Source organism: Bubalus kerabau, chromosome 12 (genome assembly GCF_029407905.1).
Source record: "Bubalus kerabau isolate K-KA32 ecotype Philippines breed swamp buffalo chromosome 12, PCC_UOA_SB_1v2, whole genome shotgun sequence".
Taxonomy (NCBI): Eukaryota; Metazoa; Chordata; class Mammalia; order Artiodactyla; family Bovidae; genus Bubalus; species Bubalus kerabau.
The window spans coordinates 15,431,135-15,451,291 of NC_073635.1; the positions used below are offsets into that span (position 1 = coordinate 15,431,135).

The window sequence follows — 20,157 nt, forward strand, 5'->3', positions numbered from 1 at the left end:
CTACGGATGCGCTCCTTTCATCCCAAGATACCCTGCATTTTGTACCGTGCCCACATTTAGTACAAACGATCTTTAAAACAGTACATACCATAGCTTGCTCGATTTTGTTGTCAATAGCTACCACACTTGCACCAGATGAGCTGAAAAAGAGAAGGGAAAAAAAATCAATAAATGAGACCTTTTTTTCCTATCCCAGACAAAAAGAATTCCTCAGTTCTGTGGTGTTACTAACATCATTTTCTGAACATTCTTTAATGCTATGTAATATATCACCCTCCAGAAAACACCAGCCACTCTCTTCCTAACGAATATCCAGACATTTCCCTATTTTAGTGAGCTACAAAGGCTAAATTACATAATGTGGTAAAACACTGTGCTCTGGCCAGACCCGCAAAAACAAGGCTATTCGGAACATTTCAAAAAGCAACATCCATGTCACCGTAGCCTCTCAGCAATGGACAAAGGAATTCGCCGGGCTATCTTTCACCTGCATTATTACAAGGATCTCACGAGTAAATTTAAAAAAGTATCCCAGCCGACATTTACCTATTGTCAAGTCTCACAGAGGCGTTTTCGGTCCCGAGCAAGGATGACAAGAAAGAAATTGAAAAATGTCTCAGTTGGTAAACTCCTAGATCCATCGCCACTGGTCTACACCATTGGGATTTCATGCAATTGCAGCCAAAAACACCCTCGCAGGAAAAAAAAAAAGAGGGAATACTAGCCGCTTTGTTGGGGCTAGATAAAAATCTTCTAGCTTTACGCAGCTCAGGGAGAAACAGAAACGGCAGCACTAATTGCAAGAAGCCCGGCTTCTGGGGCTTGGTGATTCCGGGAAGACGCAGATCCCACTGCCGTGCGGAGAAGGTTCCCTGGTCAGCAGCCGGGCTCCACTAGGCTCTAGTCTAGGGCTCCCAGTCTCCGTGCAAAATATATGCAGGAAAGAGCCGCGCCGATTGGCCAGCGCGCCGCTGGATCCGCCCCCTTCTCCCTTTCCCGCCCTCCTCCCGCTGCCCCGCCCCCTCCCCACCCCCACCCCGCCCCCAGCCTCCCCACCGGCTCCTCGGGTGGGCTGGCCCAGGCCGCGGCTTCAGGGGCCCAGAAGCGGGCCGCAGGGGCCTCCAAGATCAAGGAAAGACCGAGCAGTGCTCCGGCGGAAAACGCCGAGGGGTCCTGAAAATGCGATTAGGGCTCCGCACGTGCTTACGTTTAAGGGAGTCAGACCCCGTCTCTGGAGCTGCCTGTCCCCGTGGCTGCTGAACGGCGAAAGCTGCTTATTTGCAACCAGAACCATCTGAGCTACTGGGCATGCCCAGTCCCAGCACTTAAAGACTCGCAGGAGCTGGAGTATCTCGATTTCAATTATCTCGTTGTAACAGGCAGCAGTAATTGGAGGACTTTAATGGTGGTTTTATTTATAAAGATAACTATGTTGTAATAATACTTTTTTTAAAGCTAGTGAATTTTAGAGGGAAAAAAATCATATTTCCTTTTTGAGAGATTCTACCTTTCTATGAATTTATCAATTATATGTAGAAACAAAAAGCAGTACATAGTCTTTGCTACGCATATGTAAATTGAAGCCAAAAGCAATCTACCAGATGAAATGAGATCTTAAAAGTTCCCATTGCCATAAACCTTAAAACTGCATTTCCTTCCGTGTATAGCTAGGGGCAAAAAAACCCCCACAGGTTGAATCCTTCCTGCTGCTGCTAAGTCACTTCAGTCGTGTCTGACTCTGTGCGACCCCATAGACGGCAGCCCACCAGGCTCCCCCGTCCCTGGGATTCTCCAGGCAAGAACACTGGAGTGGGTTGCCCTTTCCTTCTCCAATGCTGAAAAGTGAAAAGTGAAAGTGAAGTCGCTCAGTCGTGTCCGACCCTCAGCGACCCCATGGACTGCAGCCTTCCAGGCTCCGTCCATGGGATTTTCCAGGCAAGAGTACTGGAGTGCCATTGCCTTCTCTGTGAATCCTTCCTATACAGATCTATTTTCACTTTAAGTCCCTAAGGCAAGTTTTTAGATGTTAAGTGCAATTTCTATAAGAGTCAGTCCTTTGAGCCTTCTTACATCAGCGGAATTGAGATACTGTAAAGTCTGTATGTCAACCTTATAGCCACACTGACCAAATAATTCCCTTCTCTAAACCAAAATTAAAAGATCTGAGTGTGAAATAGCTTAACCCGTTACATAATTTTCTTCTATTAATTTAAAATATTTGCAAGAATGTACCAACTGAGTTTAAAGTTTAATATACTGGAAGTCTAAGGCCTTAGGGTCACTTGATTATTATAGGTTATAAACAGCTTGCAATTCAGTATGTTTAAGAAGGTACATTTAAGCCTCTACAATACTGCCCTCTAATGGCGTAATCCTATAAAAACAGAAACAAAAAACAAATGCTAAAGACTTTCAAGTAAGCAAATTGTATCATCACAAATAATTCCAACATAAAACTTGACCACAGAACATATATAGGTACGTATTCTATTTACATACATACACACACACACCCACATATGGACTTTCCTCTCTCAAACATTCTCTCTTAAGCAGAATCCTTTAATTTAGGAAATTTTAAGTTGCTAGTGGAGCCTCTTAGATAAGTCTTTGAAGTTGACCCAATGTTGGCAGAGTGTGTTTGGTTTTAGAAACTGTCCAAAATGGTTAGGTACCAAATCTGGTGAAGGTGGAAGCTGATGAAAGGGCAATTAATTTTCTTTGGGGTTTAAAAACCAAGGCAGTATCATTCTTTGTTATTTTAAGGTTTATATTCTCTAAACTTTAAGGCTTTGCTTTTGAATAACAAATGATATTCAAGTGATATTCAAATATGTGTTGGCATATTTATAATTTACAAAAATTATATATTATGATACAAATTTATTTTCAAAAGGAAAAAAGTAAGTGGAAGCTCAAAAATCACAATTTGGGAAGCAGATATGTGGTCTGTATGTCTATGAATCTAGGCACAATTATTATTTACATTATAGTTTCTATATTGGAGAAGGCAATGGCACCCCACTCCAGTACTCTTGCCTGGAAAATCCCATGGATGGAGGAGCCTGGTAGGCTGTAGTCCATGGGGTCGCTAAGAGTCGGACACGACTGAGCGACTTCACTTTCACTTTTCACTTTCATGCATTGGAGAAGGAAATGGCAACCCACTCCAGTGTTCTTGCCTGGAGAATCCCAGGGACGGGGAAGCCTGGTGGGCTGCTGTCTATGGGGTCGCACAGAGTTGGACACGACTGAAGCGACTTAGCAGCAGCAGCAGCAGTTTCTATATATTTTGAAAGTTACAGTTATCATTACATGATTAAGTCATTTACAGATTTAAATGGAATGTCAACTGCACAGGAAAAAGTAAAGCATCATTTAAGTTGTAAAAAGAGCTTAAAAAACCAAAACTCTAAGATCATATATAGAAAAGAATTTTAAATTCCCACTGGTTTAAGAAGATTAATAAATTAACTGAATTTTATTTATTCGTGATGTTCTTGAAAATAGAAAGTTACAAGCTGGTCATGTTTTCATTTCATTCATTCCAACTGATCATCCACGTATTCAGCTAATAGAAGCCAATATCCAAATTGCAGTCTGTTTACCCCATATCCCTACAGTGGGACATTATGGTCATCACCAACACTTTGCTATTTTAGACACACTTGCAAGAAACATCCTTGTACATGTACCCTTGAACATCTGTAATATATTTCTGGAGAATCTGCTGGGAAAAAGGATAGTTAGAAATCTATTTCTTTTCCTATCTTTTTCATAAATGTGCTAGGTTCCTTTAAGATAGATTTTCTTTTTAACTAGAGAAAAAATTTTAATCTCTATGAATGTTATAGCCTTTGTTAGATTTGTTAAGTTTGACTTTCATTTCTTTTTTTAAACTTTTTATTCTGTACACACACACACACACACACACACCCCTGATTAATGATGGTGTGATAGTTTCAGGTGAATAGCAAAGGGACTCAGCCATACATAGACAAGTATCCACTCTCCCTGGGGGAAAGGATAAGGGGAAGGGAGAGTTAGGGAGTTTGGGATGGACATGTACACACAGATATATTTAAAATGTATACCCTACAAGGACCTACTGTATAGAGCATGGAACTCTGCTCAATGTTATGTGGTAGCTTGGATAAGATAGATTTTAAATTGAAAAATGAAAAGACATAATTTCAAAAAGAAGGCAATGAGATTAGAGATCTCTATAGAGGAGAGTCCATGGGTCAGGAATGTCTGAGGCCCAGAGGACTAAAATTACTTTCCAGCTATTACAGAAAGTTTCTTACATTTGCAAAATAGAACATCTGTGAGTTTAGTGCCCAGAGTTTAACCAAGGACAGGATAAACACTCGCATGCCTCCAGGAGAGACGCCTGAAGGCATGGATGATACTAGTCCCCTTCAGACACTGGGCAGAGGTCAAGAGGTCTCACTCCAGTGGGGAATCTGGATCACAGCAAAAAGCCCGGACCTTTAAGACTGGGTGGTTATCTGTTGTTGATTTTGTTGTTCTGTTCTGTTTTGCCTAAGTGCCTTTTTACCTGGATTCCAGTTCAATCACTTCTGCATATTAATAGCACATATGCTAATTCAGTGACATGTGCTCTTCTTCCAAACTTGATAGGTACAATATAGGTAAAGACCCTGATGCTGGGAAAGATTGAGGGCAAGAGGAGAAGGGGGAGGCAGAGGATGAGATGGCTGGATGGCATCACTGACTCGATGGACATGAGTTTGAGTACACCCCGGGAGCTGGTGATGGACAGGGAGGCCTGGCGTGCTGCAGTCCACGGGGTCACAGAGTCGGACAGGACTTAGTGACCGAATAACAGCAACAACAATATAGGCACCGCTGGTGACCCACCACTCAAACAAGATAACCTGTTTGTCCCTCCGTCCAAACTCCTTGCAAATCTAAACTGACTGCCGCACAAGAGGCTGAAGCACAGAACCCCGAGCTTGACCGAACAGCTGTTGTCTAGGGACTGCTCGCCACCTTCCCTTTCTAGTCCACTCTCACTAGGTGCTGGGGGTCATTTTACCAGGTTTAGCAAATGAAACTACAGGACTCCAAGTTAAAGCTGAATTGCAGATAAACCACAAATAATGTTCTGTTGTTTGGGTCCTGCACACTATTGGAACAAGAAAGAATGTCAAAAAAAAATTAAGAAAAATTCAACCATACTTTAAATTTCCTTGATTTCCATTGAAAAGATGGAAAATAAAGTTGAGAAAATCTTCCTCAAAATAACAGAACAAAAGAAACAGAGATGGAAATATGAGATACAAGACACTAACCGGGTCCATCGAGGAGGAGGTCCAAGAGCAAAATAGAATGAATTCCAAAAACAGAACAGAGGGATGGCAATTACCAAAGAAACAATTTAAGAATATGTCCAGAACTGAAGGGCGCAAGCCTCCTGATTATATGAGACGACCAAATGGTGACCACCTTCAATGAAAAGAGCCCTACACCAAAGCGCGTCATGACAAAACTAAAGATCACTTGGGACAGAGAAAATCCGAAAAGCTCCCAAACAGAAAAAAGCAAGGTACAAACACAGGTACCAGTATCAGAATGGCTGTTTTGGCCACTGGGAAACAATGGAGAAATTGCTTATAAAATTCTAAGAGAGAAAGGTTTTTCACTTGGTCAAATCATTTAAATGTAAATGTATCACAAGAACATTTTCAGATATTTTAGACACCAAAATGGAGGAGCAAATCAGGGAAAGGGGTTTAAAGCAAGAGGAATAAGTTTTAGAGATCGGCAGTACAACCTTGCATCTGAAATCAATACAATGTTGCAAATGTAAAACTTTGAGAGGGTGGGTCTCAGGTTAAGTCTTCTTACCACAATAAAATGAAAATTAAAAAAAAAAAAAACATTCCCCCACAAAGAAAAGATGGCATGAGAAACATGAACCAGGGACTCAAATGCTGGAGAGGAGGAAGGGAATCAACAGGATAATGAGGGACATCCCTGGCTGTCCAGTGGTTAGGACTTCACGCTTCTACTGCAGGGGGCATGGCTTTGATCCGTGGTGCAGGAACTAAGATGCTGCACGGTGTAGTGAAAAAACCCAAAAGAAGATGATGGGGAAGGAAATCTGGGGGTGACAGGTGCTAATAAGCAAACCTTAGCAGCAACAGGTATGTAATCGTGGGGGGAAGTGAGAGCCTTTGGGAGGCAGCACTTTGGTGCAAATAAAGAGAGACATGATCTAATAGAGCTGAGCCTTTGTGGGGGGAGGGGGCTAAAGCCAGGTATGAACCAGATCTAATCGAACAACTAGCTAAGTTCAAAGGCAGTTTTACAGTTTTGCAGAAATCAAAAGTAACGGAAAAGAAAAGAATGTTCATAGATAAAACTTGACTATAATAATTCTTAAAATTGTTTTACTGGTTTAAAAAGTTAAGGTTACTGGGAAGGTTGTGGGAAGAAGAAATGCATGGCAGGAAAAAAACAATGTCTGTTAAGAATGGTGTAATAGTGCTAAATCCTCGACTATGGCTTGATTATATATATAATGCCTACAATTAACAGAGCAAGAAATAACAGTATAAATATATTATTACATGGACATTTGTGGGTAAATTTGAGAAATTAAAAGTGGCTGCCTGCTGAGGCATAAATTTATGGACTGAAAAAAGGAAATTGCTAACTTTTGTTTCTATTCACTCTATTTTTAGGTATGTACAGATATTGCTTTGATTAAAAAATATTTTCAAGAGGGAGAATGGGGTCTTCCAGGAGCTGCTCTGCTCCCAGGTTTCAGATGAGTACATAGCACACGTTGGGAAACTGCCTGAGGTTGGGGAAGAGCCAGCAACAGAAGCAGCGGAACAGCTTCTAGAAATCACACAGGGCTGGTATTGCCACCAGCCTGGGTAAAAAGGAAAAAAAAAAAAAAAACAAACTTGTAAACACAGGATGCCAGATATTTAGAAGGATAGTGCCAAAGTCATGATGAAAAGTTAGTTCTGGACTGATGGGTGGTTGCCAAGGGGAAAGGAGGTGGGAGAGGGTAAGGGTAGGAATTTGGGGTTAGCAGATGCAAACTATTATATATAGAAAGGGTGAGCAACAAGGTCCGACTGGACGGCACAGGGAACTGTATTCAGTATCCTATGATAAACCATAATGGAGGAGAAAATGAAAAAGAGTGTATATGTGAAAAACTGAGTCACTTTGCTGCACAGCAATAATTAACAAAGTGCTGTAATTCAACTATACTTCAATAAAAAATAAAAGATAAATATATAAGGAAGCTTTGAAAAGATCAAACTGTTTCCAAGTAACTTAATTTTTTATTGAAACAAAGCTCGGAGATATTAAATAAAATACAGCTAGCAACCAATAATTCACAATGTCTGGCATCCAATGAAAAGTCCCAGGCATACAAACAAGCAGGGAGATATGACTCACGATGGGGAGGAAAATCGATCAATCAAAATGACCCAGATATGACAAATATTATTTGTCAGATATGACAGATATTATTTGTAGACCAGGACACTGAAATTATTATAACCATGTTTTATATGTTCAAGAAAGTACAGGTAAACATTAGCATATTAAGTGAAGAAAACCCAATTTACAAGGATGAAACATATGATTTGGGAAAAAAGATAGGCTGATGGGATTAACAGCAAATTAAACAGGGCAGAAATATTAGTGATATATTAGCAATAGAAACTAACCAAAACAAAACAGAAAAAAACAAAAAAATTATTATTGCTCCATATCATTGAACCATGGAGAAATTTCAAACAACCAAATAAATCTCTAGTGAAGTCCCTGAAGAAGAGAGGAAGGGAGGGGAAAAATATTTGAGGCAATTATGGTAATTTCCTCTATATTTTATTGAAAAAAAAAAAAAAATAGATCCAAGAAGTTAAACAAACCTCAAGCAAGAGAATTATGAAGAAAACTGCAGCAAGGTATATCATCATCAAATGGCTTAAAACCAGCATAAAGAGATCATCCTAAAAGCTGCCCAGAGAAAAGAACTAGATTATACACAGAGCAACAAAGATGAGACTGGAAGCAGACTTCTGGCTGACAGAAGAGTGTGGCAGTATCTTTCAAGTGCTGAGAGGAAATTCTGAAAAGTCTGTCAACTTACAAGTCTGTCCCCAGTGAAAATATCTGGCAAAAATAAAGATGAGGGACTTCCTTGGTGGTCCAGTGGCTGAGACTCTGTGCCCCCAATGCAGGGGCCTGGGTTCAGTCCCTAGTCAGGGAACTAGATCTTACATGCTGTAACAAAAGATCCTGCATGCTGCAATTGAGACCTGGCACAGCCAAATAAATAAATATTTTAACAAAGAAAAAAAAATGAGGATGAAATTCTTTTTCAGAAAGCTGGAAGGACTCAATCACGGCCAGTGATAAGAAATTTATCACTGTAAGAAATCTTGTACAAAAGAATGTAGAGCATCAGAAATGGGAACTATGTATGTAGTTAAACACAAAAATATTTCCCTTAACTATTATTTCTCTTAAAAAAAAACCTATTATATCTCTTTTAAAAAATAACTGACCGTTTAAAGCAAAATTAGTAACAGTATATGAGTGAAGAGGGGCTATATCATACATAGAAGTAAAATGTATGACAAAGTAGAACACAGACCAGGAGGGGAGAAGGAATGGATACTGCTGAACAGTTCTTAGATTACTAGCAAGTAGATGTGATAAGTTAAAGATGGATTCTACAAACTCTAAAGTAATACCTGAAATAACAATACAAAGAGTTATAGCTATTAATAATAAGCCAATAAAAATGGAATCATTAGAGAAAATACAATCTAAAAGAAGTAGAAAGAAAGAAAAGAGGGATGAACAAAAAGCAAACAATAAGACAGTACACTTAAACCAACTGTAGCAATAATCACATTAAATGTAAATGTTCTCAATTAAACACCGTAATTAAAAGGTAGAGATTGTTGGATTAGATAAAAAAGCAAGACACACCTACTGCTGGCTTTAAGAAATAATTCTTTAAATATAAAGGCATAAATGGGCAAAATAAGAGAATGGAAGAAGATCCTCTATGTTAAAATAATCAAATGCTGAATGCTGAAAAGGCTATATTTTTCAGACCAAGTAGACTGCAAAGCTAAATCATTTCCTAATGAATAAAAGGATCGATTTATCAAGAGGTCATAAAAATCCTAAGTGTTTAAACACTGATAACAGAGCTTCAAACTATATTAAGCAAAAACTGATAGAACTGTAAGGAGAAATAAAAAAATCCAAAAACTGTAGTTTTCAACAATCCTCAGTAACTGAAAGACAGTAAACAGAAAATAAGAATACTGAACACTTGAATAACTGTCAAGCACTTGACCTAGCTGGTTTTTGCAGAACATTCCATCCAGTAGCAGCAGAATACATTTCAAGCACACGTGGCACCTTTACCAGGAGAGACCACATTCTGAGCCACAAAACAAGTCTCAAGAAATTTAAAAGAATTCAAATCATACAAAGCATGCTGTATACACACATTGGAATTGAATTAGAAATCAATGACAGAAAATTATTTGGAAAATCTCCGAATATTTGGAAATAACACATACCTAAATAGCCTATGGAGGTCAAATAAAAGGGAAAATGGGAAATATTTTGAACTGAGAAAAAAATAAAATAAAACATAGCCTATTACATTTATTTTAATAAATATAACAACTTAGATATAATGAACAAATTCCTAGAAAAACAAAAACTACCAAAACTCACTCCAGGAGAAACAGGTAACCTAAATGGTCTCTTTTAAAAATTAATTTGTAATTTAAAATCTTCCTATGCCAAAACCCTCAGGCCCATATGGTTTCACTGGTAAACATTTAAGGAAGAAATAATACCTATTCTATACAAACTCTCTTCCAGAAAACTAAAGAAGGGAAAATACTTCCCAAATCATTCTACAAGACCAGCATGACCCTAATAGTAAAATCAGGTAATGAGGTTATTAAAAAAAAAAAAAGTAGCTATAGACCAATAGCCCTACTGAACAGAGATACTAAAATTCTTTAAAAAGTTTTGGCAACCTGACACCAGTTATATAATCAGGACCAAATAGCATTTATTCTGAGAAGGCAAGGTAAACATCTGAAAATCAATATGATTCACTGTATGATTTAGTCAACAGACTAAAGAAAAATTACAGGGTCATCTCAATAGAGGCAGGAAAAAGCAATCTGACAAAATTCAACCTCCATTCATAATAAAAAAAAACTCTCAGCAAAATAGGAATTGAAGTTCTTCAACCTAATAAAAACCATTCAGTTCACATCACACTTAACAATGTAAGAATGAATGCCTTCCTCCTACGATTGGAAAAAAAGGCAAGAATGTCCAATCTCAGCAATACTATTCAATATGACACTGGAGGTAATAGTAATAGGCAGGCAATAAGGCAAAAAAAAAAAAAGAAGAAGGAAGGAAGACCAAAAGAATGGATATCCAGATTAAAAAGATAAAAATAAAACTATCCTATTAACAGATAATATGATTGTCTGTGGGGCTTTTCAGGTGGCTCTAGGGGTGAAGAAGCCGCCTGCCAATGCAGGAGACATAAAAGACTAGAGTTTGAACCTTGGGTCAGGATGATCCCCTGGAAGAGAGCATGGCAACCCACTCCAGTATTCTTGCCTGGAGAATATCATGGACAGAGGAGCCTGGTGGGCTACACAGTCCATAGGGTAGCAATGAGTTGGACATGACTAAGGCAACTTAGCACAAGATTGCCTATACAGAAAATCCCTAAGAATGCACACAAAAAAACTACAGGAACTAACAATAAGCGTGTTTACCTAAGTCATGGGATATAAGTTCAATCAGAAAAATCAGTTGTATTCCTATGTACTAGCATCAACAATTAAACACTGATATTTTTTAAATTCCATTTACAATATCATAAAAACATGTGAAACAGGTGTAAAATCTAACAAAATATGTATAATATCTGTATGCTGAAAACTAAGAAATGCTGACAAAAGAAATCCAAGAGAATCAAATAAATGGTGAGATAAACTGTGTTCACCAACTGAAAGACAGCATGGTAACATGTCAATTACCCCTCCCTACAATAATGTATAGATTCGATGTAATCCCAATCAAAATTCCGGCACGACATCTTATAAAAAAATGATAAAGTGATTCTAAAATTTATATGTGAAAGTAAAAGAACTAGAATGAGCCAAACAACATTAAGATAAGTGCTGAAGGACTCCCACTCGAGGCTTTCTGTAAAGTTACTCTCGTCAGGATAGTATGGTATTGGTACAAGGACAGATGTTCAGAGCAATGGAATAGAACAGAGAGGTTAAGAGACAGTTTCATGCATATATGGAAACTGATATGACAAAAATGTAAAACTGACTCTGTGCAGAAAGATAATATTTTCAACAAACAGTACTGAAACAACTAGATGCATATAAAAAAACAACCCAATTTGACCCATTCTTCCCCCACCACATGAAATATCAACTTAAAACGGACCACAGACTTAAATGTAAAATCCCAAACTATAATTCCGTGGGACCTTGGGTTAGGCAAAGACTTCTTACATATGGCACAAGAAGCACCATCCATAAAAGAGAAAAAAAAATCAATAAACTAGACTTTATTAACATAGAGAATTTTGGTTCTGTGAAAGACACAGTTACAAGAATGAAAATACAAGCTATAGACTGTAATTAAATATTGCCAGTCACACATCTGATAAAGGACTTATATCCAGATATATAAAGAATTCTTAAAACTCAATAGCAAGGCAACAACCCAATTTTTTAAAAAATGGACAACACTTTATCAAAGAAGATGAAGATTGGTAAAGAGCACATGAAAAAATGTTAAACATCATTAGTCATTACAGAAATGCAAACTAAAACCATAATGAGATACAGCAATATAATTCCCTTCTCCAGGGGATCTTCCTGACCCAGGGATCGAATCCCAGGTCTCCTGCATTGCAGGCACATTCTGTATCATCTGAGCCACCAGGGAAGTCCCAATGAGATACCAGAGGGGGGAAATCTTTTAAAAATTTAACCTAAAAATATCAACTGCTGATGAGGTGGAATGCTCATGTATGGCAGGAATGCAAAATGGTATAACCGCTTTGTAAAACAGTTCAGGAGTTGCTTATAAAGTTAGACTCACTCTCCATAAAACCCAATAATCCCAGTCTAAGTTAGTGAGCGCATGCTTCTCTGTCCATGGGTTTCTCCAGGCAAGAATACTGGAGTGGGTTGCCATGCCCTCCTCCAGGGGATCTTCCCAACCCAGGGATCAAACCTGCATCTCCTGTGGCTCTTTGCATTGCAGGCAGATTCCTTACCGCTAAGCCACCAGGGAAGCCCTTTGTCATAATCACTCAAAAGTGGAAACAACCCAAATGTCATTCAACTGCAGAATGGATAAACAAATCATGGTACACCTATACTGCAGAATACTACTCAGCCATAACAAGAAATTAAGTACTGATACACACAGGAACACGAATGAATCTCAAATATATTATGGTTAAGTGAAAGAAGCCAGAAAAGACAAACCTATGGGGACAAAAGACAGACAGACAAACAAACAAACCAGATCAGAAGTTGCCAGAGCCTTGGGGTGAGAGAGGACAGGTTTTTGTAGAAGATGGAACTGTTTCGTTTCTTGATTGTGCTGATGGTATAACCACTGTTTGTGTTTGTCAAAACTTGTAGAACTGTGTACTAAAGAGAGAAACTTTACTGTATGTAAATCACACTTTAAAAAAATGAAAGAAGAGTGGCTAGGTAGCAGGTGAGAGGATAAAAAAAAGGAACAGCTCATATTTTTTTCTATTAATTCTACCTGATCTTTATAAATGCATGTGTATTTTTTATTGTGGTAAAACACATATAACCTAAAATTTATCAACTTAACCATCTTAAGTGTACAGTTCGGTATTGTTGAGTATATACCTTGTTGTAAAACAGCTCTCTACAACTTGTTCTTCTAGCAAGTCTGACACCATGCATATTAAATAATTCCCCACACTCATCCCCCACCCTGGCCCCCGTAATCATCATGCTACTGTCTGTTTCTATGAATTTACTTCTCTAGTTACCTATGCATGTATTTTGATTAAAAATATTTTAAACTGAAAGCAAAGAGTAAAGAAAAAAAAGCTATTAAAAAGTTATAACACAAGGACTTGAATACTTTCACTGACCAGACCTAAAAAAAATGTCTATTTCAGAACTAACTGCTCTATAATTATTGGAAATGTATTATTGGGTTTGAATTTTAAACTACAATTTTGCTTTGTCTTAAAGCTATCAAATTTGTTGGTAATTATCCTGCAGAAGAACAGAGATATATTGATACTACAGGTTTCCTAAATCTCATATGAGGATTAGAAGACTCAACAAATTACTTGCTCAGAGGAAAAATTTCAAAAATCCTAACAAAATACTAGCACATTTAAATTAACCTTTTATTTATTTATACACACACATATAAGGCTCTTTATAAATATATTTTTCCTGTCTCTTTCTGTATATTTTCTCTCTAAATATATACAATTACTTTTAAATTATTTTAAAGTTCTAGAAGCAATCTCTGGTTCTTCCATACCTGTCTGCACATGCCTCTCTCTATACATATTTGCTTTATTTAATATAACTATCTTTTAAAGATTTTTTTGATGTGGATCATTCTTAAAGTCTTTATTGAATTTGTTACAACATTGCTTCTGTTCTGCGTCTTGGTTTTTTGGCCCTAAGGCATGTGGGATCTTGGCTCCCTGACCAGGAACCGAACCTGCGCCCTCTGCACAGGAAGGCCTGTACTGGAAGGTGAAGTCAAGCACTGGACTACCAAGGAAGTCCCTAACATAACCATTAATTCCAAAATAATGCCCTTATGCTCAAAGAGTCAACAGGATTCAAATGATTAACATTCTCTTTTCTCCTTTTTATCGTCATGAAAATAAGCTCCTCAAAGCCAAATTTCTTTATAAACCACTGCTTGTGCTAAATTGTGGTAGATTATGAAAATCAGAAGCCACGGGCAAAATGGGCATCACAGATTTTGAAATCAAAAAACATAAAACTCTGAAGAAGCGAAAAGTTACCCTGATTATGATTTGCTATTTCAAGAACCTTGTGCAAGTCTATCAGAAATGAATACTATTTCTATTTTACCTTTGCACAGCTATGGGAAACAGATGCTTCAGGCTCTTCTTTAACTTTTTAAAAGCAACTAGTTACTTTAAGCTGTTTTTTATGTTAATTTCCCTAAGATAAAAACAATGATAAGCAGTAGAGAAAGAAGAGCCAGTGGGGAGGACATTAACCATGATTCTGTACACAGAGAACCTCGTTAGGGCCATTAGAGCCGGTCCCTGGGGATCCTGAAACAAGCAGATGAAGCTCAGTTGAGCAGTTTTATTTACAAAGGTGAAGATAAATACTAGAGCATTACATAGCTCCTGAATTTCAAAGGCAGTACAGACTCAGGTGAACATTAGCGATTGGAAGAGGTAATTCTGTGCTAGGGACACTATGTGTTTAATAAATGCCTTCTGCTTTGATCAAGGGGGTGCATTTCCATATTACAGTCTCTCAGACTCCAACTCTGTGACTTCACTGTGCCTGAGGGTTTCTTTTACTGGTCTCTGCAGAATTTTAGAGCTGAAATGGCCCGTAGAGATCATCTAGTTCTAATTTCCTTCTTCTGTAGGTTTAGAAAGTGAAGTTCAAAGACACTGTGTGCTTTGTACAGCGTTTATCTCATCTACTGTAGGATGGGGCAGAGAACCACCTTCTGATTCAATATGCTGTCCTCTAGATCAGGAATCCCAGATTTACATATAGACTTCTAAACCAAGGAATATTCACTTAGAGGGGTAGGATGGGGGTGGGCTGGGAGGCAGGCGCAAGAGGGAGGGAATACATGTATGCTGCTGCTGCTAAGTCGTGTCCGACTCTATGCAACCCCATGGACAGCAAGCAGCCCACCAGGCTCCCCTGTCCACAGGATTCTCCAGGCAAGAATACTGGAGTGGGCTGCCATTTCCAAATATATGTATAGTGAAGTGAAGTTGCTCAGTCATGTCCGACTCTTTGCAACCCCATGGACTGTAGCCTACCAGGCTCCTCCGTCCATGGGATTTTCCAGGCAAGAATACACTGGAGTGGGTTGCCATTTTCTTCTCCAGGAGATCTTCCCAACCCAGGGATTGAACCCTGGTCTCCAGCATTGTAGGCAGATGCTTTACCATCTGAGCTATGAGGGAAGACCAAATATATGTATACACATAGCTAATTCACTTTGTTGTACAGCAGAAACTAACACAACACTGTAAAGAAATTATACTTCAATAAAAATAAATTAAAAAAATTTAAAAGCTAAATAGTATAGGAGATAGTGATAATACTGAGGAGAAAAAGAATGGAAGTGGGAATGTCCATGATCAGAGAGGATAAATTTCAGATAGTCATCAAGAAAGCCCTCCATGAGAAAGTGACTCTTGAGTAAAAACCTGAAGGAAATGAAGGAATCAGTCATGGAAGAGCATATCAAAGAGACAGAATAGGCAGGGGCAATGCTCATCTGATATTCGTGAGTCCATACAAAGTCAAGCCATGGGGATGTGTGGTGAGCAGTATACAATGCAAGGGATGGCCCTGGCTTTCTTGGTACTCCGAAAGACTCCTTTCTTCTCTGGCAGAACAGTGACTGAAATCAGCATTATAATACACAGTGCATTTAAGAAGCACTGCTGAGCATTTAATAGCAATATAGCCATAGGTATTACATACCATTTGGTATGCTCCTAAATAGTTTCTTCAATGATTATTTAGGGGTGCTTTTCACCTTTCAATAAAAACTCAGAAACTTTTCCTGCCTGGAACTATACACAAGTGATGTCCTTTTGTAGAATCATCTGCCTACAAAGTTCCAGCACTAGAAATATAGTGACAGCCCTCTTCTCTGAATCTTCGTTTATACAGTTTCATGAAGCCATGAGAATCTCACAGGGTTTATTTCCTTCAGCTACAAAGCTGTTTAAAGCTATTTCCAAGTGAATATGGTAGACTGAATACAGTCAATTATATTATCCCTGTTGCTGCCAACAAACCACTAAAGAGATAGAGAATCTGGTTTTAAACATAGAAGGATAGAGTAAACGTGAGAGATGTCGATTTCAACAGCCTGGAAAAAAGATGGTAATCATGCTGAAACCAAAGCAAGACATACAGAAGCAAGACAAAGCAAGACATATCAGAAGATAGCTGATATGCACTGAAGAATCCAATACTTCTAAAGCACAGGCTTCTCAAAGTGCAAGGTACAGGCAAAATGAGAGTCTGTAGAGAAAAACAGATCCTTACCTACCCTTACCAACTGAATAACTGAGCAAAGCGTAACTACTCTCTAATGGAACCACCACCCAAAGAAAAAGGAACCTGAGGGAAACTGAGGGAATGAAGAAGCTTTGAAGATGCTAAAAGATTACATGGATAAAATAATGGAGATGGAGAGGGGTGGAGTAGAAAACAAGAGAACACTACAAAAACTCATGGAAATTGAAAAACTGCTATTATAAAAGCACAAGTGAAAATTTCCCAGAATGAATGAAAAGTAAAGCTGAAGAAATATCTCAGAACCAGAATAAATACCAAAAAGGGAAAAATAGGAAAGAAGAGAAAAAACAGCAGTGTATTATTTTTTCAAAACCTGGATTGCTCTTTTTTCTATTTTGATGTTTTGGCCATGCCATGCAATATGTGGGATCTTCATTTCCTAACCAGGGATAAAACCTGTGCTGCCCTCCCTGCCCCCCATAGAAGTGAGGCGTCTTAACCACTGGACCACCAGGGAAGTCCCAGGACAGCAGTTTAGAAGGACTAACATCTGCAGCAAATGTTCAATAAAAACTCAAAATTTTTGCAAACAGAACAGAAAATATGGAGGAGAAGAAAGTATCATAAAATAATGCAAGAAAATTTCCTAGAGCTACAGATCATGCTTTTTTAAATTAAAAGAGACTATCAAGCACGATCTGCTCTGTTATAAAGCATATTGGGAAAACACAAATTGTTCCAATATAGCCTATACATTAGACAACTTGAGCATAATTCATATTTCACATTTTGCTTAGGCTTATGTGTTCAAGCAATATCAGCGGAACACAGGAAACTGCATCCAGCTGGATCAGGCTGCCTGGAAAAACAAACACACACACATCTCAAGCGTATTGTCAGCTACTCATAGTTTGATATCCTACAAGATTGTTTGCTATTCTTTGGCAAATCTTAACTTTTCTAACTTTTGTATATTAAAGAAAAAAAAAAAGCACTCATTCAAATCCCAAACATGTCTAACGACCCTGGTTCAAAAATAATTCCAAGCAGTAGGTTGGGATTAACTGATACACACCACTATATATACAAAGTCGATAAACAGCAAGGACCTACTGCATAGCACAGGCAACTATATTCAATATCCTATAATAACCTAGAATAGAAAAGAATCTGAAAAAGACTATAGTGTATATATACACGTGTGTGTGTGTGTGTGTAACTGAATCAGTTTGCTGTACACCTGAAACTAACACAACTTTGTAAACCAGCTATGCTTTAATTTAAAAAAAATATATCAAGCAGTGCACGAAAAGGAAAAAACTTTAACTAATGAGGAAGAAGCTAAGAATAGGACATTTTGAAAGACATCAGAGAGTAAGTGATATCTCTCCAGAGCAACAAGCATAAAGGAATCCACACTGTGGGCCACCAAAGAACACCTGAACTTAAAAGAAACACTTAGAGCTACAGCAACTTCAAGTGATGTAAAGCCAGTGAGAACAAGCTCTTAATAAACAGAAGAAATGGAAATCTTCCTGATTTCCAAACAAAATGAAACAAAAAACCAAGAACAACCTTTTTCACAATCAAAGAGAAAGCACTGCTGCTGCTGCTGCTGCTAAGTCACTTCAGTCGTGTCTGACTCTGCGACCCCGTGGACGGCAGCCCACCAGGCTCCCCCATCCCTGGGATTCTCCAGGCTGGAGTGGGCTGCCATTTCCTTCTCCAGAGAAAGCACTATCTCTACACAAAGATCTTAAATGGAAATCACTAGATGCTGCAGAAGTTGCTTCTTTTATTAACAGTGCTACTAATGACTAGTAGTCTCAAAAATCTCTATAATTTTAAAGTTTCCAGCTGTCATTCTCTGTGAAGCAGAGGATGAAGAAGAGAAAACTGCTAAAGAATTTCCAGCAATGATATACAAGTTAATGGAAAAAGGAGTTTATATATATGTACATATATATAATCAAATTTCCAATTCTGATTTAATAGGTATTTTATTATAAGTGCATACATTTGATCTAAGTCTAAGAACTATGGCTACTGACACTGTTTTATATTATTGGATGGACTTAGAAAACTAAGTTTCCAAGGATGTCCAAGTCTGTTTATATCAAAGTAGAAGAATTCTAGGATCCAATTCCAATTCTCAAATGGATTAGTGAAGACTGATTATTCCCAAGTCACTTCAGTTCAGTTCAGTTGCTCAGTCGTGTCCGACTCTTTGCGACCCCATGAATCGCAGCATGCCAGGCCTCCCTGTCCATCACCAACTCCTGGAGTTCACTCAGACTCACGTCCATCGAGTCAGTGATGCCATCCAGCCATCTCATCCTCTGTCATCCCCTTCTCCTCCTACCCCCAATCCCTCCCAGCATCAGAGTCTTTTCCAATGAGTCAACTCTTCGCATCAGGTGGCCAAAGTACTGGAGTTTCAGCTTTAGCATCATTCCTTCCAAAGAACACCCAGGACTGATTTCCTTTAGGATGGACTGGTTGGATCTCCTTGCAGTCCAAGGGACTCTCAAGAGTCTTCTCCAACACCACAGTTCAAAAGCATCAATTTTTTGGTGCTCAGCTTTCTTCACAGTCCAACTCTCACATCCATACATGACCACTGGAAAAACCATAGCCTTGACTAGACTAGATTCTATCAAATATGAGCCTCTTTATGCTTCTAAGGTTCTGATATCAATGAAAATTCTCCTCATTCTCTTAATAGCATACACAATTCTACTCTTTTTAATTAACATTTTTTCATTGAAGGATAACTGCTTTACAGAATGTTGTTCTCTGTCAAACCTCAACATGAATTAGCCGTAGGTATACATATATCCAACTCTCACATCCATACATGACTACTCGGATATATACATATATCCCATATATCCCCAAAAGATACATATATCTTTTGAACTTCCCTCCCCTCTAGGTTGATACAGAGCCCCTGTTTGAGTTTCCTTAGCCATACAGCAAATTCCCATTGGCTATCTATTTTACATACGGTAATGTAAGTTTCAATATTACTCTTTCCATACATCTCACCAACTCCTCTTATGGCCTAAGAGAGAAATGCCAAAATGATGCTGACATAGCCTTTTTAATTCCAATTAAAGTTATCACCTTCAAAAAATGCTTAAAAGCAACTATGATGTTATTTTAGTCCTTTGACTTCAGATATGTTATTGTAAAATTTCAAATCTATTTATTCCTTGATCAGTAATGTCTTTTTAATGCTGCTTTAAAGATTTTATACTTTGGAATTTGTTGTTGTTGAGTTGCTAAGTTGTGCCATTCTTTGGAACCTCATGGACTGTAGCACACCAGGCTCCTCTGTCTTCCACTGTCTCTTGGGAGTTTGCTTAAGTTCATATCCATTGAATCAGTGATGCTATCTAACCCTGCTTTGGAATTCAGTTCAGTTCAGTTCAGTCACTCAGTTGTGTATAACTCTTTATGACCCCATGGACTGCTGCCAGGCTTCCCTGTCCATCACCAACTCCTGGAGCTTGCTCAAACTCATGTCCATTGAGTCAGTGATGCCATCCAACCATCTTATCCTCTGTCATCCCCTTCTCCTCCTGCCTTCAATCTTTCCCAGCATCAGGGTCTTTTCCAAGGAGTCAGTTCTTCACATCAAGTGGCCAAAGGATTGGGAGTTTCAGCTTTAGCATCAGTCCATCCAATGAATATTCAGGACTGATTTCCTTTAGGATGGACTGGTTGGATCTACTTGCTGTCCAAGGAACTCTGAAGAGTCTTCTCCAACACCACAGTTCAAAAA

At 38.4% G+C, this 20,157-nt stretch overlaps 1 protein-coding gene across 7 annotated transcripts in view; it reads right to left on the reverse strand.

The window, feature by feature from the left end:
- The window catches only part of TSC22D1 (TSC22 domain family member 1), a 124,014-nt gene that overhangs the window by 2,478 nt on the left and 101,379 nt on the right, over positions 1-20,157 (reverse strand). For 4 of the 7 annotated variants that reach the window (XM_055542013.1, XM_055542007.1, XM_055542021.1 and 1 more), the window contains one exon: positions 89-140. In XM_055542013.1, coding sequence (XP_055397988.1) covers positions 89-140 — 52 coding nt within the window. Of the gene's footprint in view, positions 1-88; positions 141-546; positions 923-1,207; positions 1,284-12,661; positions 12,750-20,157 lie in introns of those variants that run through there. The other 3 variants (XM_055542020.1, XM_055542019.1, XM_055542012.1) reach the window with 3 other exon arrangements.